The 25,931-nt window shown below is 41.8% G+C and overlaps 2 protein-coding genes across 5 annotated transcripts in view; both read left to right on the top strand.

Annotated features, from left to right (window-relative positions):
* Positions 1-17,882, top strand: part of cep78 (centrosomal protein 78) — a 38,830-nt gene extending 20,948 nt beyond the window's left edge. The window contains exons 9-16 of the mRNA XM_060931350.1: positions 2,385-2,475; positions 4,314-4,422; positions 4,651-4,696; positions 4,824-4,967; positions 8,951-9,028; positions 9,146-9,300; positions 9,383-9,515; positions 16,894-17,882. Of these exons, the coding sequence (XP_060787333.1) occupies positions 2,385-2,475; positions 4,314-4,422; positions 4,651-4,696; positions 4,824-4,967; positions 8,951-9,028; positions 9,146-9,300; positions 9,383-9,515; positions 16,894-17,340 (1,203 nt within the window). The 3' untranslated portion in view covers positions 17,341-17,882. The remainder of the gene's footprint in view (positions 1-2,384; positions 2,476-4,313; positions 4,423-4,650; positions 4,697-4,823; positions 4,968-8,950; positions 9,029-9,145; positions 9,301-9,382; positions 9,516-16,893) is intronic.
* A 6,129-nt stretch (positions 17,883-24,011) lies between these two features.
* Positions 24,012-25,931, top strand: part of cabin1 (calcineurin binding protein 1) — a 210,975-nt gene continuing 209,055 nt past the window's right edge. For all 4 annotated transcript variants that reach the window (XM_060931349.1, XM_060931348.1, XM_060931347.1 and 1 more), the window contains exon 1: positions 24,012-24,052. The gene's annotated coding sequence lies outside the window, so the exon portion shown is untranslated. The remainder of the gene's footprint in view (positions 24,053-25,931) is intronic.

Here is a 25,931-nt window from a genome sequence, read left to right as displayed (position 1 = left end):
ATAAATGATGTCTTAGACCCCCACCTCTGTTCAGTGATGGCCGTTCCAGGTTGACAAAAATGGCTTCTTTAACTCCTCGCTCATACCAACGATCCTCTCTGGCTAAAATGTGTACGTTGCAATCCTGCCCTTTGAGTGTCCTTTGTTGTTAAGATGAAGGTAGACAGCAGAGTCCTGGCCTGAGGAACTGGCTCTCCTGTGTTGAGCCATGCGCCTGTGAAGCGGTTGTTTTGTTTCTCCAATATACGAGTCCGTGCATTCCTCACTGCACTGAATTGCATACACTACGTTGTCCTGTTTGTGTCTGGCTATTCTGTCCTTACGGTGGACCAGTTTCTGCTTCAGCGTGTTACTGGGTCTGAAATGTACCGGAATGTTGTGTTTGTAGAAGATCCTCCTGAGTTTCTCAGATAGACCACATGGTTATATTCTGGGCACCCTCAGCAATAATAATATGAGAGTAAAGTGAAATAATAAATTTTTTTTTATTTAAATTAAGTGCAAACACAACCTTACAAAAAACTCTTTTCAGAGTCTTTAAAAAAAAACACACTATAAATATATCTGCACAAGACTTTTGAAGTCTGAACCTTGTAAACATAGGTGTTGGCTACATAAAAATAAGAACAGCATTCAGAAATGTTATGTAGTTTCAATACTAATTGTCGAAACTTCAGACTACCTTTTGTTTTCTCCAAAGCCGGTTGCCCTTTCAAATCTGTACCTCCCTGCCTGCACACCTCTCTGCTTGGAAAGTTACTGCAAAGAAAAGAAGCCCTAAGGCCAAGTTTACATTAGACCGTATCTGTCTCGTTTTCTTCGCGGATGCACTGTCCGTTTACATTAAAACGCCGGGAAACGGGAATCCGCCAGGGTCCACGTATTCAATCCAGATCGTGTCTGGTCCGGTGCTGTGTAAACATTGAATACGTGGATACGCTGTGCTGCGCTCTAGCTGACGTCGTCATTGGACAATGTCACTGTGACATCCACCTTCTTGATTCGCTGGCATTGGGATCACACACACAGCGGCTCAGTCCCGAATCACTGCTCGTGCGCTTCACTCGCGCGCTCTGTGAGCTGCGCAGGGCCAGAGTGCGCACCCTCCAGAGGGCACTCGCTGTTCAGGGCGGAGTGATTTGGAGGGCAGGAGGAAGCGCTGAGCTGCACTGAGGTTTATTTACACATTTCAACCTCCTTCAGGCGCTTAAACTCAGTGAGAACATGAACATCACAGCCAGGTGTGTTTATCTGCTGGAGAAGGTGTTCGCTTGCCATCCTTCCACTTGCAAGTGGTGAGTGACTTGCGCATGCCCGATATGCACTGGGATCATGTGACGTGCCGTCTAATTAGTCATGTGATTAGCGTATCCGTGTATTGGCGTTGCTGTGTGCACGCGAATCGTGTATTGGCGTTGCTGTGTGCACGCGAATCGTTTTAAAAACGTTAATCTGATGATCCGCTGATTCGAAATAATGTAAACAGGGCCTAAAAGCCAAAGCTACCACAGTCACAGATTAAATATTCTGACGACTTCTAAATCTTATAATAAATATGCCCTCTTCAACTGTAAGATACTCAATAAAATGTTCAATAGCTAAGGATCATCCCTGGGTTGTGGCTCTCTGCGGTCAGTCCTCATCTGGATGCCAAGCATCATAACAGTTCCTGTCAGGTCGAAGGCAAAGGAAAGCATCACATGTTTTGCACTTCCACAGGGTTTTTGTTTTCCTTCCCTGCAACCTGCAGTACACACAGGCTCTGCGACCATCACCGGCCCTGTTCCCGTTTGCGTTCAGCTCAATCCCACAAACTGGCTTGTGAGCCTTGCCAACTTTCTTCAGAGGAGCCTTTGGGGCCTCAAAGTTTCTCAGTTGGTTTGGAAACAAGTGAACATGTGCACTTGTTTATACCGGTGAAATGGGGCATGTTCTCACCTCCCCTTGCTACACAATGAGCGAATGACGACACTGATGTTCCATGCGCTTAACATGTGAATAGCTGATGGGTGTTTCGTTAAGAGGCTGCAGCTGGCTGAAGTCCTGAAATTCGTAAGATTTGTTTTTATATATATTTGAAAACTAGAAGATTCAAGGTTTCTAGTCGAGTTACTTGAATGTTTCTAGCACAAAAACTCGCGGCGCTTTAGATGTGTGTTTACTAACAGTCCTAAAAGTCCCCTGTGGGGGGTCGGCGACCTGAGTGTGTTAATTTCCAATTAGTATAATATACAATTAAATGCTGTCAAGATGCCAGCACTTCAAGATCAAATGTCAGTTTTTCCAGAGATTTTTGAGACCTCGTATCAGTTGTGACATGAAATTATACGTGCAAAGCCCTTTGGAAAAGGAAACACAAGGTAATAATGGTGTCTGTGTTGCAGTATTTATGGTTGAAACCTCCAGCTAAAGATGCAAATGAGCACTCGGGACGGACAACCAGGAGAAGCACAGGAAGAGCTACCTACGGAATTGGTAAGAGAGCCATTTTTACCTTTCCATTCGAAAGGTTTTCTTTATTTAATCAAATAATGGATTATCTCACATGCTGAGTTAACAAAAATAGGCAGCACAATGACGCACAGAATGCAAAATGGTTGTAATGTAGGTTGTAAATGTGAACATGCAATTCGGAAACGCTTCCTTTCTGTTCAGAACCGTATTACTTGACCTATATTTGCATAGTGAAACCTGATTGTCTCTTAGTTAGGATGCAATAACACTAGATGTAGAAGGCTTAAACTTTCATGAGGAGCAAACACACGATCTGTATGTTGATTTTAATTAATTGCTCTCCCATGGTACGAAAGAATAGTTTATTATCCCTCGCTGGCTGAAAGTTCCGAAGGGGGGTTATGTCGTGGCAATGTCTGTTCGTCCAGGGAAGAGTACTCACCTTCTGAACTCAACTCGTCTTAAAATTTTTGGAGGAATTTCACAAAACTTGCCAGGATTCTTTGTTATATGTCAGTAGTACGCATATTGCAATTTCGTTAAATTTGGTCACATTTTACCAGAGTTACAGCTCTTGATTAGCAAAATGATAATTTGCCAATTTCATGTGTGTGCTTGCCTTCGGACATCGACGACTCCATGATTTTTGGACAAATTTCTCAAAGCTTGGCGAAAGGCCTTGTTATATGTCGGTAATACGCATATTGCGATTTAATTTCGTTTTGTGAAAATTTTACCAGAGTTTTGACCCTTGATTTAAATAACTTGTACTTCGACAATTTCATGAGGGTGTACGTTCTTCTGAAATCAACTCCTCTCACAATTTGTGGAGGAATTTCACCAAACTTGGCAAAAGGCTTTGTTATATGACAGTTATACGCATGTTGAAATTTCGTTTAATTCGGGTAGATTTTCCCAGAGTTATGCCCTTGATTATTAACAAACTTGTACTTTGGCAATTTCATCAAGGTGTGCTTGCTTTCTGAAATCAACTTCCCTCACAATTTTTGGAGGAATTTCATGTAATTTGGCAAAAAGTTCATCTCCCGCTGGCCGAAAGGCTCGAAGGGGGATTATGTCATGGCGATGTCCGTCCATCCCAGGAAGGGTGCTCACCTTCTGAAATAAACTTTTGGAGGAATTTCACGAAACTTGACAGGATTCTTTGTTATATGTCGATAATAGGCATATTACAATTTCATTAAATTCAGTCGCATTTTACCAGAGTTATGGCCGAGTTGCCAGCGGGCGATATTGTGCTCTCAGAGCACTCTTGTTCTAGAAGAACAACAACAGCAACTTTTTATTCATCTCACACTTGTGAAATTCCTCTCTGCATTTAACCCATCTGAAGCAGTGAACACACACATGTATCCAGAGCAGTGGGCAGCCATGCTAACAGCGCCCGGGGAGCAGTTGGGGGTTCGGTGCCTCGCTGAAGGGCACCTCAAGGCCATCCCATATTAACCTAACCGCATGTCTTTGGACTGTGGGGGAAACCGGAGCACCCAGAGGAAACCCACACAGACACGGGGAGAACATGCAAACTCCACACAGACAGGCCCCTGCTGGCCGCTGGGTTCGAACCTTCTTGCTGTGAGGCGACCGTGCTAACTACTACATCACCGTACCGCCCAAAGCTCTGTTGCCTCGTGTGAGGATGGAACTCACGACCTTCAGATTGAGACTGACACGCTCCCTACTGCGCTAACGAGGCTTTTATTTATTTTACATAAAATATAAAAAGTGTCTGTATGAAGTATTTATTTAAATGTTTATTCTGTTAATAAATTCACCCAGCCTTTTGATTTTGTTCTGTATTTGGCAGATGTACTAATGTAATGTGCTTGGTGTATTAGTTAAAGGCTCATGGCGGGTATCTTCAGCACCAGGTGGAAGGAAGCCTCCTCGTCCTGGCAGTTCTGGTCATATCCCATGGCGCACTGCAGCACGGGCCAAACTTCAGCGGTGAGAGACGTTTGAGATAGAATTGGCTCAGGATGCTGTCAAACAATTCATACTTTTCATACCGTTTATCAAATTTGAGATAAAATACACAGACTACACAGTACTAAATGGATTAATTAGAAGATTCATTTGCATATTGCAGGCTAATATTAATATTTCAGTGTAATGAATGATATCTTGTCCAGTCCTTTTATTAAAATCTAAATCTTTTGTTTTGGTCTCGTTTAGGGGTCTGCCTCAGAGTGCCACAACAATAGCATATCGGGGCTTTCAGGTTTTTGCATATTTTATTTTCATTTGTGTTTTTCTTTACTGCAGAATGGTCTGAAACAAGTAGTGCAATGAAATTGTAGTTCACGCTGAAATGTAGATTGTTCCCCCCCACTCCCGCCCCTTTTCAGAATGCCTCCTCCATTCAAGTCACGTTAGAGTCAGAGAGCGAGTCAGAGTCTAAAGAAAGTGAAAGTGTGTGTGCACCGAGTGCTCGTGAGAACATCAGCAGCAGCCAATTCAGACGTCTACAGGCAGATTACAGGAGTCTTCAGGTACAGTATTATTATTATTATAGCACTGGTCATGCTACAAGTTACCTGGCTTAGATTTTGTAATGTCTACAACACGAGTTAACAGTTAACATCTGTTTTTCTGTCTGTCTCTTTGCCTGTCTGTTAACATATTTCCATATATTATATGGACATGAGTGTTTTACTGGGAAATACTGTACACCACTCATATTCTTCACACAAGCTCCATCCGGGACATGGAGAACCAAAACCATGACTCAATTCTCTGTATGTCACTCGTGAGGAAATCGATGAATCATTTTGATAAATTTTGGTACTTTTTTGTTTGTGAACATGTCTGTATAATAAAAAGAACATCGCATGTTGGCTTGAAGATATGACGTTTATCTTCTCGTGTTGAAAAACTCGCATTTTTCATACGGAATACATTGCAGAGCTGAGTGACGTGTATTTAAATAATATTGGCTGGCTTTGAGTGGTATATCAGATATACAGTGGGGCAAAAAAGTATTTAGTCAGCCACCAATTGTGCAAGTTCTCCCACTTAAAAAGATGAGAGAGGCCTGTAATTTTCATCATAGGTACACTTCAACTATGAGAGACAGAATGGGGGGAAAGAATCCAGGAAATCACATTGTAGGATTTTTAACGAATTAATTGGTAAATTCCTCGGTAAAATAAGTATTTGGTCACCTACAAACAAGCAAGATTTCTGGCTCTCACAGACCTGTAACAACTTCTTGAAGAGGCTCCTCTGTCCTCCACTCGTTACCTGTATTAATGGCACCTGTTTGAACTCGTTATCAGTATAAAAGACACCTGTCCACAACCTCAAACAGTCACACTCCAAACTCCACTATGGCCAAGACCAAAGAGCTGTCAAAGGACACCAGAAACAAAATTGTAGACCTGCACCAGGCTGGGAAGACTGAATCTGCAATAGGTAAGCAGCTTGGTGTGAAGAAATCAACTGTGGGAGCAATTATTAGAAAATGGAAGACATACAAGACCACTGATAATCTCCCTCGATCTGGGGCTCCACGCAAGACCTCACCCCGTGGGGTCAAAATGATCACAAGAACGGTGAGCAAAAATCCCAGAACCACACGGGGGGACCTAGTGAATGACCTGCAGAGAGCTGGGACCAAAGTAACAAAGGCTACTATCAGTAACGCACTACGCCGCCAGGGACTCAAATCCTGCAGTGCCAGACGTGTCCCCCTGCTTAAGCCAGTACATGTCCAGGACCGTCTGAAGTTTGCTAGAGAGCATTTTGATGATCCAGAAGAGGATTGGGAGAATGTCATATGGTCAGATGAAACCAAAATAGAACTTTTTGGTCAAAACTCAACTTGTCGTGTTTGGAGGAGAAAGAATGCCGAGTTGCATCCAAAGAACACCATACCTACTGTGAAGCATGGGGGTGGAAACATCATGCTTTGGGGCTGTTTTTCTGCAAAGGGACCAGGACGACTGATCCGTGTAAAGGAAAGAATGAATGGGGCCATGTATCGTGAGATTTTGAGTGAAAACCTCCTTCCATCAGCAAGGACATTGAAGATGAAACGTGGCTGGGTCTTTCAGCATGACAATGATCCCAAACACACCACCCGGGCAACGAAGGAGTGGCTTCGTAAGAAGCATTTCAAGGTCCTGGAGTGGCCTAGCCAGTCTCCAGATCTCAACCCCATAGAAAATCTTTGGAGGGAGTTGAAAGTCCGTGTTGCCCAGCGACAGCCCCAAAACATCACTGCTCTAGAGGAGATCTGCATGGAGGAATGGGCCAAAATACCAGCAACAGTGTGTCAAAACCTTGTGAAGACTTACAGAAAACGTTTGACCTCTGTCATTGCCAACAAAGGGCATATAACAAAGTATTGAGATTAACTTTTGTTATTGACCAAATACTTATTTTCCACCATAATTTGCAAATAAATTCTTTAAAAATCAGACAATGTGATTTTCTGGATTTTTTTTTCTCATTTTGTCTCTCATAGTTGAGGTATACCTATGATGGAAAATTACAGGCCTCTCTCATCTTTTTAAGTGGGAGAACTTGCACAATTGGTGACTGACTAAATACTTTTTTGCCCCACTGTATTAGAAAACTCAAATCTTGTACCAACCACCTCCTCTCAAGACCCACCCGAAAGCCCCTGCAGTGACACTAAACGGACAGGTCCTGAAAAACATGAGCTGCTTTCCATACCTGGGCAGCTACGTGTCGTCAAGCACCGACATCAATGACAAAATAAAACATCGTCTCAAATGTGCAGGAACTGCCTTCGGCTGGCTTCGCTCTCACGTTTTTCAAAACGGAGACCTCCTCAGCGAGACGAAAATCCTCGTGTACAGGGCTGTAGTGATTCCAACTCTCCTGTACGGATCCGAGAGTTGGACAACCTACCGCCGCTACCTGAAGTCCCTCGAACGATTCCATCAACGCTGCTTGAGGAACATCCTACATATCAGTTGGGAAGAATACCGCACCAACATCAGCGTCCTTACCGAAACGAAACAACAGCGTGTCGACTCCATCATCATCAAGAACCAGCTGCAATGGGCGGGTTACATCGTCAGGATGGATGACGATCGACTCCCCAAACAGGTTTTCTACTCGCAACCGAGTGAAGGAAAGCGGACCGGGGAGGACAGGACAAAGCCCTATAAAGATCTTCTGAAATCATATCTGAAGAGCTGCAACATCGACTGGTAGACCTGGGAAGAGCAAGCCAAAGATTGTACTAACTGTTGAGCGCTGATCTATGAAGGAACAGAAAGATTTGAGAAGATACGCATGAGCAACATTGAGGAGAAGAGAAGAAAGCAGAAGGAGCGACAAAGAGACCCCGATCGCCCAAAACTCCCCACCACGACCACTTGCAATGTCTGCCAGGAGCAGTGCGCAACCAGACTGGGGCTCTTCAGCCATCTCAGAATCCACCAAGCAGCTACTGATAAGGAGACCATCATCCTCAAATCTTGAGGGATAGCCACTACACTACTATCAGATATATTCCATTCAGCTAGCATGATATGGTACGAGTTGAAGATGAGTTCAGTATTATGCTAGCTGAATGGAATATAGCTGACATAACACAAAAAAGCCTATTATTATTATTATACATACACATTTGATGGAACAATGATAGATTTTACAAAAAGTTAAGAACAGGGTTTACAAATTGTCACAGTCGCTCGCTAGCATGGGAGTTTTACGTGCAATACGAATCTCATGGCATTTTCAATTCGCTGCGACAGTTTACTGCGGGTGCCACCGGCACACGCAGCAGAAAACTTTCTTATTGGATATTCGCATCAGCGCCGACGTGTGATGTCATGTTGTCTTGACAACCATGCAATATTGTAAACCATATTCAACGCTCATTCTCCATTGGGTCGAGTGACATGATGCACGTAGGATAAGTGATATGCTAACAATATTGCATGCTATCAAACCAAATAAATGGCACCTGTTAGAAGAGAATAGAACACACATTTTTATTCCATCGAAAAAGTGTACTGGATGTATAATAATTCCCAGTATTTCACTCTGATGACATCACTTCCAGTGTTTTCCTGCTGGCTGGATGCGCATTGTCAAAATGGCGACTGTACAGTATCCTATGTATAAAATCCTTCCCACACCATGTGGCACATAGGGCGGCGCCGATCTCCATTTCCGTAGCCCTCGGCCTCTCGCCTATTACATAGCTAGGGTTACAGTGGGGTGCGAGTCCTCTGGTAACTGCGAGAGTTTGACTCCCCACTCGCATCTGTATTGCAGCGTGCCTTGCCAGACGGCAGTAGGTACCATTTTTTTATGATGGTCTTTGGTATGACCCGACCGTTAGTAGAATTCGCGATCTCCCGATCGAGAGGCGGACATGCTAACCACTAGGCCAACTCGCGGTAATTCTATGCACGGTATATGTTTTTTTTTTTTTTCTTCTGTTTCTGTTTTATAACAGTAAAGCAGTGCAATTTTGTCATTTCTTTTTCAGGAGCAGCTGGGGGAATGCAAGCTCCGACTCGCCGAGGAGAGAAATGCAAGACTGAAAGTCACTTCTCGTGTTGTCGAGGTGCAGCAGTCCATCATGGTTTTGTTTCGTCCATGTCATGACTCAGTGCTATATTCCTACGCTGTGGTACGTCGTATTCTCTTGCCCATTTTTCTGTTTTATATTTTCTCTCATTAGCTGGAGTTAGAGAACAGTCGCCTACGTAGTGTGAACGAGTCTCTCTCTGAAGCTCACATCAGTCACTCTGTCTTGGAGGATGAACAAGTGCTGGACAGCATCGAGGCTTCCTTTCGCAAATTCCATGCCTTCCTTGACCTGCTTAGCGATGCCGGGTTAGCCAGGATTCATTTCTTACGGTCATGATTTGTGTGCAACACATAAAGCGTTTACATGACATTTAACGGGCATTTTCAGGCTGGGTCAGTTGGCGTCAATGGCCGGAATCGAGCAGTTGGATTTGGGGCTTCTGAATCGTCCTGAACTTTCTTCTACACAGCAAAGAGGACATGGACAAGAGACTAGCGAGCAGAAGAAAGACAGCACAGCTGTAAGTGCCATTAAGCTTGTTTGCATGCCAAGAACTTTTTCAGAAACCTAGAAAATGTATGTATGTGTCTACTCCTCAATTGAGGAGTAATCTTTTCAGTTTCTTTCTCCAGGAAATATTGTGTCAGATCTTGTCAAATATCTGTGCTTGAAAGTTTGTGAACCCTTTTAGAGTTTTCTATATTTCTGCATAAATATGACCTAAAACAATATCAGATTTTCACACAAGTCCTAAAAGTAGATAAAGAGAACCCAGTTAAACAAATGAGACAAAAATATTATACTTGGTCTTTATTTATTGAGGAAAATGATCCAATATTACATATCTGTGAGTGGCAAAAGTACGTGAACCTCTAGGATTAGCCGTTAATTTGAAGGTGAAATTAGAGTCAGGTGTTTTCAATCCATGGGATGAAATCAGGTGTGAATGGGCACCCTGTTTTATTTAAAGAACAGGGATCTATCAAAGTTTGAGCTTCACAACACGTTTGTGAAAGTGTATGATGGCACGAACAAAAGAGATTTCTGAGGACCTCAGAAAAAGCGTTGCTGATGCTCATCAGGCTGGAAAAGGTTACAAAGCCATCTCTAAAGACTTTGGACTCCACCAATCCACAGTCAGACAGATTGTGTACAAATGGAGGAAATTCAAGACCATTGTTACCCTCCCCAGGAGTGGTCGACCAACAAAGATCACTCCAAGAGCAAGGCGTGTAATAGTCGGCAAGGTCACAAAGGACCCCAGGGTAACTTCTAAGCAACTGAAGGCCTCTCTCATATTAATGTTAATGTTCCTGAGTCCACCATCAGGAGAACACTGAACAACAATGGTGTGCATGGCAGGGTTGCAAGGAGAAAGCCACTGCTCTCCAAAAAGAACATTGTTGCTTGTCTGCAGTTTGCTAAAGATCACGTGGACAAGCCAGAAGGCTATTGGAAAAATGTTTTGTGGATGGATGAGACCAAAATAGAACTTTTTGGTTTAAATGAGAAGCGTTATGTTTGGAGAAAGGAAAACACTGCATTCCAGCATAAGAACCTTATCCCATCTGTGAAACATGGTGGTGGTAGTATCATGGTTTTGGCCTGTTTTGCTGCATCTGGGCCAGGACGGCTTGCCATCATTAATGGAACAATGAATTCTGAATTATACCAGGGAATTCTAAAGGAAAATGTCAGGACATCTGTCCATGAACTGAATCTCAAGAGGTGGTGGGTCATGCAGCAAGACAACGACCCTAAGCACACAAGTCGTTCTACCAAAGAATGGTTAAAGAAGAATAAAGTTAATGTTTTGGAATGGCCTAGTCAAAGTCCTGACCTTAATCCAATCAAAATGTTGTGGAAGGACCTGAAGCGAGCAGTTCATGTGAGGAAACCCACCAACATCCCAGAGTTGAAGCTGTTCTGTACGGAAGAATGGGCTAAAATTCCTCCAAGCCGGTGTGCAGGACTGATCAACAGTTACCGCAAACATTTAGTTGCAGTTATTGCTGCACAAGGGGGTCACACCAGATACTGAAAGCAAAGGTTCACATAATTTTGCCACTCGCAGATATGTAATCCTCATTCACGGCTGTAATGCAAATTGCTTCCTCCTCGGTATACAAGTGCACTTCCATGGCAGAAAAAAAACTACGTTTTGCTGCCTATGTAGTCCCCTATTTATACAAAATTGAGTCATTCAGGATTTAGCCATGTTTTTGCTCGGCGTTAGCAACAGTTACAGGTTTTTAGCTTTCTCCTGAAATGTTTTCTTTTATTTCTTCTTCCTCAGGGGAGTAAAACTCGCTTTCGCTGTGAACAATGTCATTATCGCTGTCCATGCTGTAAAATTAATGCTATTCTCCTGAGAAATGCTGGCAAAAATTTATAAGATTTTTGATAATCTTATGAATAAATCTTATTAAAAAAAAGATAAATGTTGACAAAAAATGCTACTATGTTTTTGTTGTGAGCGAGTGAGTCGCCAGAGGTCCATAACCCCGGGGTCCGTATCGCAGGATATGGACCTGCTCGCCAGCCAATCAGAGCGCAGGATTTGATGGAAATCGGACCATGAAAAAAAATTTATTTACCAGCTGGGAGGTCCGTATCGTGAAATACCATGACCGAGGTCTTGAAAACACTGACCGAGGCCTCTGGGTCACGGTATTTTACGATACGGACCGACCTTAAGCTGGTAAATAATGTATTTATTTTTTTCTTTACCAAATTTTAACAGAAAATGAGAGTACCCGAAAGGGAAACCATATTTAGAATAAACCAGCTACAAGTTCATCAAAAACACGCCCTGGCTGCTTGTGGACGGTTTCCCTTTGCGAAAACTTCGACCAACTGCCGTTTACGGGCCACAAGGACTTCTCTTGACTTGTTGAACTCGGGGTCCGTGAAGATATTTAGTTTCGAGCCGGACTGATTAAAATAGCGCTGGATACTTCTCTGGAAAGACGTGAGCGAGGACGGCTCGTACACGTCGCCATTTTTCTTTGTTGCGGACATGAAAAAGTTGCACAGCAACATGTTTAGTTCTTTGCCAGGTATGTCTTCCACCCTTCGACCTTCATTTAGGTTTCAACAGAACTTCCCAAAGACATTGAGGTCGTAGGTCGTTGTTTTTGTTGTATTTTCTGCCCTTTTGCTCCTCAATAAACTGCTGGATTTGCTCGGCGTTAGCAACAGTTACAGGTTTTCAGCTTTCTCCTGAAATGTTTTCTTTTATTTCGTCTTCATCAGGGTAGTAAAACTCGGTTTTGCTGTGAACACTGTCGTTATCGCTATCCATGCTGTAAAATTAATGCTATTAAACTGAGAAATGCGAAAATAAATGTTGACAAAAAATTGCTATTATGTTTGTTGTTGTGAACGAGCGAGTCGCCAAAGGTCCCTAACCGGGGTCCGGATCGTAGGATTCCGGACCTCTCGCGAGCCAATCAGAGCGCACGATTTGATGGAAACCGGACCATGAAAAAAATTAAATCCGATATCGCAAGCCTGCAAGATGTGAGTGGCACTGGGCAGGAGATAGTCGAGAATGACTCCGTTTGCAGCGCAAAATTCTGCTGTCACAAGGGAGATGTGGGTGGAATGTCCGTCAACAAAGAGAACGACAGGAAACTGAATGTGTTTCTCCTTCACAAACTTGACAAAATGCTTCAGAAATTCAAAGAACAAATCACTATCCATCCAAAGTGGTCAGTATGACCATAAATGGCTTCCGGGGAATTTGACAAACCTATATTCCTGAATCTTCATCCAGAGAAGACAATTAAAGGAGGCAAGTCATCCCCTAAGGTGTTGAAGAATGCCATAACTGTGATTTGACACTTTTTGTGTCGGAAACAACTTGGTACACATGTCGTGAGGATACAGATGTTAACACCCGATTACTTGTAACGCAAAGGCGAAATCCACTCTCATCTGCACTGAAAACACGCCTGGGATTGTTAAGATTCTGAAAATCCGGTACTTCCTTCTCCAAAAATGAAGTAAGGTCCTTGTACCAACCCTGAAGCATTTCAAAACTGACAGAGGCTCGTTCTCTCCCAAGAAGTTGCAGAACCCGTTCTGTTATCTCTGGATGCCTTTTGCGAAATGGGTAAAACCATCCTTTGCCTGGCAGATTGTTGGTGAACGGCGTTTTCCTCCCATTGATGACATAACAGCTGTAAATGTCCCTTAATTCCACAGGGTGTCGATAATGGTGGACACCGGTGAAAGTGATCACTGTTATCGACACCTCACGTGACTTCTCAAACGTGTGTTTAGATACAAAATGGCAACTGTCAAATGAAAGCGTAAGAAACAAAGTAGGTCTCGAAAAGGAGATCATGAAAGATCAGTGAATTTGATAAGTAAAGACCAATAATAACTGTTGTAACTGAAAGTCACCTTTGTAAAATTGTTTTTTATCGGTAAATCTGAAAACGTGTCGATAATTATGGACTGTCGATAATTGTAGCCGCCGCTCTAGTTTATTGTTTCGGCACCAGGTCTTTAGATCATTCAAACAGTTCTGTAGCGCGTGAACAGCGTTATCGTGGCTACCCTTCTCGATGATGATGTACAATTGTGTATCCACAATAACAAGATTAATAATAAATGCATTAAAGTTGAACTGAAGGCAATTTTTTAATCAAAATTCTATTTCTCATTTTATTAAATCTAGGAATGCATTTTTGATCGCTATTTTGTCGCTGCTGTAGCAAGTTATGAGTGTTTGAAATATGCTCTGTAATATATCAGTCCATATGTCAAAGCAACGGCCGTAAACGAGATGCGTTGAGACCTGTACGAGACATCGTAGGACGGAAGTAAAACGTACAGCGGAAATCAAAGTGACCAACATCTGCCAACGTTGTCAAAAGACGCGCGCGCCCTCTTTCGAATGCTGATGTAATCAAACTGGAAGTTTTGTTTGTTTTGATAGCAATCAGGAAAGTTTAAAAAAAGTAGGCAGTAATCGTCATTTAAGCTCATTTTTGTGCAATATTTCGTTTGGAAAACAGTTTTCAAAATGGCGGCTCTGACACTTCACCTTTCGAAGTCTCGCACAAGTTTCGTGAAGATAGTGCGGATAAGCGACGCCTGCCGTGGACCAAACGAACTAAATTCAACACGGCTAAAAACCGAATAGGCTGATAAGTATAATATTTAATTGCAATTAGTTGCCAATACGAGTCACGATATAAGGTTACTAAAACTGAAAACGTAACTGAATAACACGTACATAAAGCAAGTTTAAAAATGACTTCAGTTCCTCTTTAAAAAGCAGAGCTCTTATTTAACAGGAAATATAATTCTGTAACTGTTGATGGTTTGCTAAGAAGGTGTTTAACATTTATCGAAGGAGTCTCTGTAACAGTCAGTACAAAATCTTCAGAAATGATGTGTAACATGACAGGCTGCATATTTTATTCTAATTAACTTCGAGGGAATGGTGAGGGAATGGCTGTTTCTCATCTCATTATCTCTAGCCGCTTTATCCTGTTCTACAGGGTCGCAGGCAAGCTGGAGCCTATCCCAGCTGACTACGGGCGAAAGGCGGGGTACACCCTGGACAAGTCGCCAGGTCATCACAGGGCTGACACATAGACACAGACAACCATTCACACTCACATTCACACCTACGGTCAATTTAGGTGGGGTTTACATTAGACCGTATCAGCGGATCATCAGATTAACGTTTTTAAAACGATTAGCGTGCACACAGCAACGCCAATACACGATTCGCGTGCACACAGCAACACCAATACACGGATACGCTCGGCTCCGCAGGCATCCTGCGCTCCAAATCACTCCGCCCTGAACAGCGAGTGCCCTCTGGAGGGTGCGCACTCCGGCCCTGCGCAGTTCACAGAGCGCGCGAGTGAAGTGCACGAGCAGTGATTCGGGACTGAGCCGCTGTGTGTGAGATCCCAGCGCATATCACTTACCACTTGCAAGTAGAAGGATGGCAAGCCTAAAGACAATCATAACTACACAATGGGCAGTATTTGCATCAGTATTTGCAGTATTTTCATACTTTTATACTCTTTAATGAAAGGTGATGCAAGGCGGAAGTCCGCGCCGTTTTTCAGCAGTCGCGTCACATGACCAACGCCAGCGAATCAGGAAGGTGGATGTCACAGTGACGTTGTCCAATGACGACGCCAGCTAGAGCTCAGCACAGCGTATCCGCGTATTCTCAATGTTTACACAGCACCGGACCAGATACGATCTGGATTGAATACGTGGACCCTGGCGGATTCCCGTTTCCCGGCGTTTCCAGGCGTTTTAATGTAAACGGACAGTGCATCCGCGAAGAAAACGAGACAGATATGGTCTAATGTAAACTTGGCCTTAGAGTCACCAGTTAACCTAACCTGCATGTCTTTGGACTGTGGGGGAAACCGGAGCACCCGGAGGAAACCCACGCGGACACGGGGAGAACATGCAAACTCCGCACAGAAAGGCTCTCACCGGCCACGGGGCTCGAACCCAGACCTTCTTGCTGTGAGGCGACAGCGCTAACCACTACACCACCGTGCCGCCCGGAATGGCTGTTTATAGCTGCTATAAGTGACAAGTGATGACCAGAATGCACTTGCTTTATTGATGTTCCACAACATTAAACTAATAAGCGGATAAAAAGTATGGTGTTCTTCATTAACCCTCTGATGCAAAACATATGCACACCCCTTCTAATGCACAACATGGGTCAAAAATGACCCGCATTCATTTTCCAGGTTATTTCATGCTGACTGAGTTTTTCTTTGCTCAATCTTTTGAAATCAATTTATTGTATGATTGAATATTCCAAGTATTCTTTAAATATCTTGTTTTTAATTACCACAAATCATTAATTAAATTTTTTTCTTTCCTACTTTATGAACAAAAATACTTTTTATATTACTACACATGGGTCATCCAAGTGTGATTTAAAATTAAATGTCCTAATACTATAATAATAATTTGTTTCAAGTAATTACTTTAGCAGTGAATGGGGCCAGTTATTTATTTATTAACTATGTAGTTAGCTAAGCCAACTACAATAAAATTAGCTAACTAAAGTAGAATATGTCAACAGCTCGGTAGCTAATAGTAATTACTTGTAACTTTGACAAGTAATCTATTCACTCTCAAGGTAACCTAAACATCAATTTTTTTTTCTAAAGTAATGTTAGAACAATTGAAAAACATTACTTGCATGTATTAGATGGGCAAAGGGCGCTGTGCTGAGCTGTGAAACGTCTGACACAAGCACAATTCACAGTTCCCACCAAACGCTGGAGTAAATGCATGCGGGTCGGTTCTGACCCATGTGTGTAAACTTGATGTAGAATTACAAAAGCTGTGCTTGTTCATAACTTAAGAAAGGAAAAATAAAAATGATGATTTGTGCTAAACAAAAACAAGATATTTACTGCCTATTTGGAAAAGTAAATGACAAAATGAATTTATTTCAAAAGTATATCATAGAAACACTCAGCCATACATGAAATAACCTGGAAAATGAATGCAGGTCGTTTTTGACCCATGTTGTGCATTAGAAGGGTAGTGATACAAAAAGGGTTTTTATTCAAAACGTAAGAAAGGAAAAAATAAAATAAGGATCAAAAACAAGTTAATTGAGGAATACCTTGAATACTGAATGATGGAATTAATTTATTGCAAAGATATAGAAGATAAAAACTCAGCCGGGTCACTTTTGACCCATGTTTTGCATCAAAGGGTTAATAAATAATAATCGTTGACAAGTCCTGTACTGTTAAAGGAAAGTAAACAACTTCTGCATGGCGGCAGCAGTAACTCTGCTGCATCACACCACCTCGTCATTAATTATTGACGATCTTGTCGAATATCGTATTTATTCCTGACTTTCTGTACATGCTCCACAGATGATAACCAACCTTCAAAACCCACCAAGACTTCAATCCACCATATCCTCCTCTGCAGCTTCTGCGGTCTCCAATCACTCTCGTCGTCTCCAGTCCCCACAGGAAGTGACCCTCACTCCTGCTCCGCTCCACTCCAGCCCTTCACCGTCTCCTCTGAACCACGAGGCACTTCAGGTGCAGCAGTGTCTCTCTCCAACCCATTCAAACTCGATCAGGGAGTCTGGCTCCGATAAACTCGGAGGCAGCCGAGACTCAAAACCAGGCAGTTCGACCAGCAGTGTCCGTAGTGTTCCCAGTAAGCTCTCTTATTCTTACACAGAGGACTTCTCCGAGGGGAAGCTCTCTCCAGCTCAGAGCTCCAGATCTTCCACGGTGTCTCAGATTGGTTCTGAGAGACTCAGTGTCTCCGAGGGCCAGAGGAGTGCTATTGGATTGGCTGGTCTCTAGAGATTGATCATGGTTTAATGTTTAGTGCCAGCATATTTGACATGTTTACATGAAATTATACTAGTTTATAAGAACCCCAGTGCTCTTAAATATTGAGTGAAACGATAAACAAGAACGGCAGTGCTGAAGATTAGAGTACCAGTCAAAAGATTGGACACGCCTACTCATTCATAGGTCTTTCTCTCTTGTAGAGCAATATGGAAGACATCAAAACTATGGAATATGTCGTAAACAAAAAATAAATTGTTAAAAACAATTTTGATATTTTAGATTCTTCAAAGTATCCAGCGTTTACCTTGATGACGCTTTACACACTATTGGCATTATCTTAATCAGCTTCATGAGGTCGTCACCTGGAATGCTTTTTACATTAACAAGTGTGCCTCGTCAAAAGTTAATCAGTGGACGAGTTTCTTAGTTTCGTAATGCGTTTGAGATCAAATCTCATCTCATTATCTGTAGCCGCTTTATCCTGTTCTACAGGGTCGCAGGCAAGCTGGAGCCTATCCCAGCTGACTACGGGCGAAAGGCGGGGTACACCCTGGACAAGTCGCCAGGTCATCACAGGGCTGACACATAGACACAGACAACCATTCACACTCACATTCACACCTACGGTCAATTTAGAGTCACCAGTTAACCTAACCTGCATGTCTTTGGACTGTGGGGGAAACCGGAGCACCCGGAGGAAACCCACGCGGACACGGGGAGAACATGCAAACTCCGCACAGAAAGGCCCTCGCCGGCCACGGGGCTCGAACCCGGACCTTCTTGCTGTGAGGCGACAGCGCTAACCACTACACCACCGTGCCGCCTTGAGATCAAATAGTAAATAATAAAAATACAGTAAATAGCCCTGTTCGACAATTGTGGTAATTCATAATTTGTCAACTAAGTAAAGAGATACGGCATCCATCATTACTTTGATCTGAAGTGCCTTTAAAAAAAAATTAGGTTTGTCCAAACTCTTGACGTGTGTAAAGTTTGTGCATTATGAATTAATTGGAGCTGAACAATAATTTGTTCAATTTTTACTGGAATTGGTTTGACTGAAGTTTATTTTACAATGTTTCTGAATTTCTGTAAACTGAATGTTGCTAATAAAGAGCAAGTGCCCTACTCCTTATTCCCTACAAACTACTAAGTGCGTTGTGGGTATTCTATACCTGCCAGAGTTGTAATCGTTTGGGCATGAATGTTTTGTTGTGCAGTACTGGATTTCATGTTTGTTCAAGTTAATTTGCACTCTGTTTTTGGACCATTTCTGTAGCTAAAAAATCTCATCTCATTATCTCTAGCTGCTTTATCCTTCTACAGGGTCACAGGCAAGCTGGAGCCTATCCCAGCTGACTACGGGCGAAAGGCGGGGTACACCCTGGACAAGTCGCCAGGTCATCACAGGGCTGACACATAGACACAGACAACCATTCACACTCACATTCACACCTACGGTCAATTTAGAGTCACCAGTTAACCTAACCTGCATGTCTTTGGACTGTGGGGGAAACCGGAGCACCCGGAGGAAACCCACGCGGACACGGGGAGAACATGCAAACTCCACACAGAAAGGCCCTCGCCGGTCCCGGGGCTTGAACCCAGGACCTTCTTGCTGTGAGGCGACAGCGCTAATCACTACACCACCGTGCCGCCCTAGCTAAAAAATAAAAATAATAATCTTTTTTTTTTAAATACAGGGTGTTTCAAAAAATTTGATATTATTTGAGATGTAAATATCCCAGAAACTACATAATCTAGGTAAATGAAACTGACCAGGCTTGATGTTGAGCAATATAACATTTATTCCTCAAAATTTGAATGAGAAATTTTAAAGGTATGTGGATTCCAGGAACGATTTCACAAATTTTCACTATTCACAAACCCGCTTCGCTCATTCGTGAATATGTTCACCACTCAAAGATGAGCTTCATATCTTGTGTCATGTCCTCTAGATATATACAGTTCTGTGGAAAAGTCTTAGGCACATGTAAAGAAATGCTGTCGACCAAAAATAGCTTAAAAACTAATGAAATTAAATGTTTAAACACTAAAAAAATACTATAAGCATCAGTAAGCCATAATAAATGAAACAAAGTCAATATTCGGTGTGAGACGACCCTTTGCTTAACAATTTTTTAAAATAGTAGTCTCAGGTCCAACGAGTGCAGTTTTATCCGGAAATGAGCTGTAGGTTTTTCCGAGCATCTTCCAGAACCAGCCACAGTTCTTCTGGACACTTTGACTGTCAGACTCGCTTCTTCATTTTGCACCAAAACCCAGCAGCCTTCATTATGTTTTCTTTTTTAATCTGAAAAGTGATCTCTTGTGATGTAAAATGCTGCTCAGGTACAAACCTTTTTTTTTTTTCTGTAACATTTAATTTTGTGCTGGAAGAAGATGAACGTTTGGAACTCTAAAATGTTTTTGTACCAACTTGTTAATGTAGAAGTCATCAAATAAAAATCTATAACAAAATTTGTATGGGAGAAAAAAAATAGGGGGTCTAAGACTTTTGCCCAGTATGTATTGTGTGTATGCACACAGACAGGGTGTTTCAAAAAATTTGACCTTGAGATGTAAATATCCCAGAAACTACATAATCTCGGCAAATGAAACTGAACAGGCTTAATGCTGAGCAATATAAGATTTATTCCTCAAAATCTGAATGAGAAATTTAAAGGTATGTAGATTCCATGAACAAATTTTCAATATACAACCCTAACCCAGCCTTCCTCTTTGAACTTTTTCCACCAAATCTGGATTGCAGTTGGTGCATTTTGAGAGAATTCTCAGTCTTATTCGAGTGTACTCTAACAGACAAAAGGCCTTTTCTTTTCCAGTGAATGGCATTTCTATACCTAAAAAGATCATTTTATGTTTAATGTTTTTGACCTGTTTCTACATGCTGTTCAAATTTATGGTCAAGTGAACGAGAATTGGCAAAGTTATTAAGTCAAGTTTATTTGTACAGCGCTTTTAACAATAAACATTGTCGCAAAGCAGCTTTACACAATTTGAACGACTAAAACATGAGCTAATTTTATCCCTAATCTGTCCCCAATGAGCAAGCCTGTGGCGACGGTGGCAAGGAAAAACTCCCTCAGATGACATGAGGAAGAAACCTCGAGAGGAACCAGACTCAAAAGGGAACCCATCCTCATTTGGGCAACAACAGACAGCATGACTAGAACATTAACAGTTTTAACATGAAGACAGTCTCGTTGATGTTATAAACTCATTGATGGAAACTTGAGTGCAAAACTGTTCATGACAACTGCAGTCCTAAAGTTAGCAAGTCAACTGTAGTCCTCAGCCATAAAAGCATTACTGTAAGAGTCCAGAGTGTCCTCCAGGTGTGACTTTCAACTGTCCACATGGGGCCGTCCTCCACAGGAGTGATGCGATGAGATGAGACTCCAACCAGACACAGGGCACCAGGATGGATCAGGCAGGTCCGAGGAGCAGAAGAGGTCAGCATCTCGATCCCAGGACCAACATGTAACTTAGAGGGACAGATTTTTTTTGGGGGGAGAACACAGGCATGAGGGAGCCCTGGGACATAAACAGCCAGCCACTACACCGTCAACAAATTGTGAAATTTTCTGAAACACCCTGTATAGTGCCCAGCTCCAAAATTTATGAATAAATGATAATTAATGAATGGTTTGTTTGATGATGTGCTGTTGAGATGCCTGTAGAGTGTCTGCTGGAAACCATTTATAACTTTTCAGGGTTTTAAGACATGGATTTGATTTGTAGCTATATATTTATTGTGATTATTTTTATTAATGGGGTAGAGTTGATTTGTTTCAAAAAGGCAGTCTTTGGTACGGCTAAAATTATGGTTTATAAATTGCTGTGACCCTGTTGATGTGTGAATATGTATCAGAATATATATACTAGTGCATCTCAAAAAATTAGGATATTGTGAAAAAGTTCAATATTTTCCATCAGTTATTTAAGAAAGTGAAAATGTTATATATTATAGACTCATTACACATAAACTAAAATGTTTCAAGCATTTTTCTATTTTAATTTTAATCAGTATGGCATACAGTACAAAAACAAAAAAAATCTCAAAATATTAGAATATTTCATTTTGAGTTTGAGTAAAGGGGCGGCACGGTGGTGTAGTGGTTAGCGCTGTCGCCTCACAGCAAGAAGGTCCTGGGTTCGAGCCCCGGGGCCGGCGAGGGCCTTTCTGTGCGGAGTTTGCATGTTCTCCCCGTGTCCGCGTGGGTTTCCTCCGGGTGCTCCGGTTTCCCCCACAGTCCAAAGACATGCAGGTTAGGTTAACTGGTGACTCTAAATTGACCGTAGGTGTGAATGTGAGTGTGAATGGTTGTCTGTGTCTATGTGTCAGCCCTGTGATGACCTGGCGACTTGTCCAGGGTGTACCCCGCCTTTCGCCCGTAGTCAGCTGGGATGGGCTCCAGCTTGCCTGCGATCCTGTAGAAGGATAAAGCGGCTAGAGATAATGAGATGAGATGAGATGAGTTTGAGTAAAACAGTATGAACACAGTGTATCTCTCGGTCTAGTTCAGTACACACAATCATGGGGAAGACTGCTGACTTGACTGTTGTCCAGAAGATGATCACTGATGCCCTCCACAAGGAGGGTAAGCCACAAGAGGTCATTGCTGAAAAGGGTGGCTGGAAAAGGTGCACAAGCAACAGGGATGGCCGCAGTCTTGAGAGGATTGTCAAGAAAAGTTGATTCAAGAACTTGGGAGAGCTTCACAAGGAGTGGACTGAGGCTGGTGTCAGTGTATCAAGACCCATCACGAACAGACATCTTCAAGAAAGGGGATACAACTTTCGCATTCCTAATATCAAGCTACTCCTGAGCCAGAGACAATGTCAGAAGTGTCTTATCTGGGTTCAGGAGAGAAAGAAATGGACTGTTGCTCAGTGGTCCAAAGTCCTCTTTTCAGATGAAAGTACATTTTGCATTTAATTTGGAAATCACGGTTCTAGAGTCTGGAGGAAGAGTGGAGAGGCACAGCATCCAAGGTGTTTGAAGCCCAGTGTGAAGTTTCCACAGTCTGATGATTTGGGGTGCCATGAAATCTGCTGGTGTTGGTCCACTGTATTTTATCAAGTCCAAAATCAACACAGCCATCTACCAGGAGATTTTAGAGCACTTCATGCTTCCATCTGCTGACGAGCTTTTTGGAGATGCTGATTTCCTTTTCCAGCAGGACTTAGCACCTACCCACAGTGCCAAAACTACTACCAAATGGTTTGCTGACCATGATATTACTGTGTTTGATTGGCCAGCCAACTTGCCTGACCTGAACCCCATAGAGAATCTATGAGGTATTGTCAAGAGGAACATGAGAAACACCCGACCCAAAAATACAGATACGCTGAAGGCCACTATCAAAGCAACCTGGGCTTCAATAACACCTCAGCAGTGCCACAGACTGATCACCTCCATGCCACACCGCATTGATACAGTAATTCATGGTAAAGGAGCCCCAACCAAGTATTGATTGTATAAATGAATATACTTTTCAGAAGTTGGACATTTCTGTATTGTAAATCCTTTTTTTGATTGATCTTAGGGAATATTCTAATAATTTGAGATACTGGATTTCTGATTTTCTTGAGCTATAAGCCATAATCATCAAAATTAAAACAAAAAAGGCTTTAAATATTTCACTTTACATGTAATGAATATAGAATATATGAAAGTTTACCTTTTTTAATTAAATTATGAAAAAAAGGAACTTTTTCTTCATGGTATTCTAATTTTTTGAGATGCACTAGTGTGTGTGTGTGTGTGTGTGTGTGTGTGTGTGTGTGTATATAATATATATGTGTGTGTGTGTGTGTGTGTGTATATATATATATATAGAGAGAGAGAGAGAGAGAGAGAGATTGAGATTCCACGCTTATGGGTACTGAAATGGGGACATGAACTTATTTTTTAAAATTCACCTAAAACCATTTCTTTTTTTTACCATCAGGTCACAAAACATGTAATCTTTAATGAATGATATGTTAAAAGATAACTTCAATTTTCTGAGATGTAATAAAAACATATTTATATGCCAAAGTCAGAACGTAACAGAAGTGTTGTGGACATATATATTCTCAATTTTAACAATGTAGAATTACTTTTTGAAACATAAGAAGGTGATGTTTTAGCAAATATAATTAATAAACATGTGTAGTAGAATAAACATACACATTCTTTCAATAAGATTAACATGGTATATAGCTAGATTGTAATTAATTTGTAACAGACGCGAGATGGACAATCGTAACAGAAGTAATGTAACAGACATCATTTTGGAACTCATAGGCTTGACTTTGGCATATAAATATGTTTTTATTACATCTCAGAAAATTAAAGTTATCTTTTAACATATCATTCATTAAAGATTACATGTTTTGTGACCTGATGGTAAAAAAAAGAAATGGTTTTAGGTGAATAAGTTCATGTCCCCATTTCAGTACCCATAAGCGTGGAATCACTCATATATATTAATAAACCAAACCAGCAGCTCCTCTCTCTGTGCCCTGTGTGTTATTACTCCTTTAACAGTGAAAGATCTTTATGGCGTTCACATCTCAGTTAGCTGAAACATGATTGGCTCACATGCGGTGCGCGTGCGTCCTATCAGCCAATCAAATCTCTCAATGTTGGCTAAAGAAAAACCAAACCCCTGCTTTCTAGCAAAGAGAAGCTCGCGCATCTCTGAGCCGGGTGAGACTCGCTTGAGTGGAAAAAAAATATGTATATAAATAATTATAATAATTATAATAATGAGGACTAGTGTGTACTTAACTTTTAATTTTTTTGTGGTTTAAAATGTAATATTTGTGAAATGTAGCGTTTTAAGGAAACTTCACACAGTGAGCGGCTTTAGTTGAGAAATTGTAAACAAAAAGACTAAAGGTGACTAGAGCTAGCTACATGCTAACGGTTACAATGGAAACAAAACTAACCAGTGTTATTACCTTCGCGTTAGAGAAATATAAATATAAATACGAATGTGTTTGTTTGTTTCTGTCAGGTTAGGATTTGACTTTTTGACTTAGGATTTGGACAAAGATGTCGATAATTGTGGAACAGTGTCGATAACTGTGGACAACGGTGCTGTTAATTGTGGAACGGTGTCGATAATTGTGGAACGGTGTTGATAATTCTGGAACAGTGTTGATAACTGTGGACAAAGATGTCGATGATTGTGGAACGGTGTTGATAACTGTGGACAAAGATGTCGATGATTGTGGAACGGTGTTGATAATTGTGGACAAAGATGTTGATGATTGTGGAACGGTGTTGATAACTGTGGACAACGGTGCTGATAATTGTGGAACGGTGTCGATAACTGTGGACAAAGATGTCGATAATTCTGGAACAGTGTTGATAACTGTGGACAAAGATGTCGATGATTGTGGAACGGTGTTGATAATTGTGGACAAAGATGTTGATGATTGTGGAACGGTGTTGATAACTGTGGACAACGGTGCTGATAATTGTGGAACGGTGTCGATAACTGTGCAACGGTGTCGATGACTGTGGACAACGGTGTCGATAATTCTGGAACAGTGTTGATAACTGTGGAAAGGTGCTGATAATTGTGGAACAGTATCGATAACCGTGGACAATGGTGCCGATAATTGTGGCACGGTGTTGATAACTGTGGACAAAGATGTCGATAATTGTGGAATGGTGTCGATAACTGTGGACAAAGATGTCGATGATTGTGGACAAAGGTGTCTGATTGATTGTGGAACGGTGTCAATAACTGTGGACAAAGATGTCGATAATTTTGGAACAGTGTTGATAACTGTGGACAACGGTGTCGATGATTGTGGAAAGGTGTTGATAACTCTGGACAAAGGTGCCGATAATTCTGGACAAAGATGTTGATAATTATGGAACGGTGTCGATAACTGTGGACAAAGGTGTCGATAATTATGGAACGTGCCGATATCGACACTTTTGTCCACAGTTATCGACACCGTTCCAGAATTATTGACACTTTTGTCCAGAGTTAATTATGGAACGGTGTCTAACTCTGGACAAAGATGTTGATAATTATGGAACGGTGTTGATAACTGTGGACAAAGATATCGATAATTGAGGACAAAGGTGCCGATAATTATGGAACAGTGTCGATAAATCTGGACAAAGATGTTGATAATTGTGGAACGGTGTCAATAACTGTGGACAAAGATGTCGATAACTGTGGACCGGTGTTGATAACTGTGGACAAAGATGTCGATAACTGTGGACCGGTGTTGATAACTCTGGACAAAGATGTCGATAATTGTGGAACGGTGCCGATAATTGTGGACAAAAGTGTCGATAATTATGGAACAGTGTCGATATCGACACTTTTGTCCAGAGTTATCGACACCGTTCCATAATTATTGACACTTGTCCAGAGTTAATTATGGAACGGTGTCTAACTCTGGACAAAGATGTTTATAATTATGGAAGGGTGTCGATAACTGTGGACAAAGGTGTCGATAATTGTGTAACTGTGTCAATAACTGTGGACAAAGGTGCTGATAATTGTGGAACGGTGTCGATAACTGTGGACAAAGGTGCTGATAATTGTGGAACGGTGTCG

The sequence above is a fragment of the Neoarius graeffei genome, chromosome 10 (assembly GCF_027579695.1).
Source record: "Neoarius graeffei isolate fNeoGra1 chromosome 10, fNeoGra1.pri, whole genome shotgun sequence".
NCBI classification, from domain to species: domain Eukaryota; kingdom Metazoa; phylum Chordata; class Actinopteri; order Siluriformes; family Ariidae; genus Neoarius; species Neoarius graeffei.
This window is presented reverse-complemented; position numbering and strand designations above follow the sequence as displayed.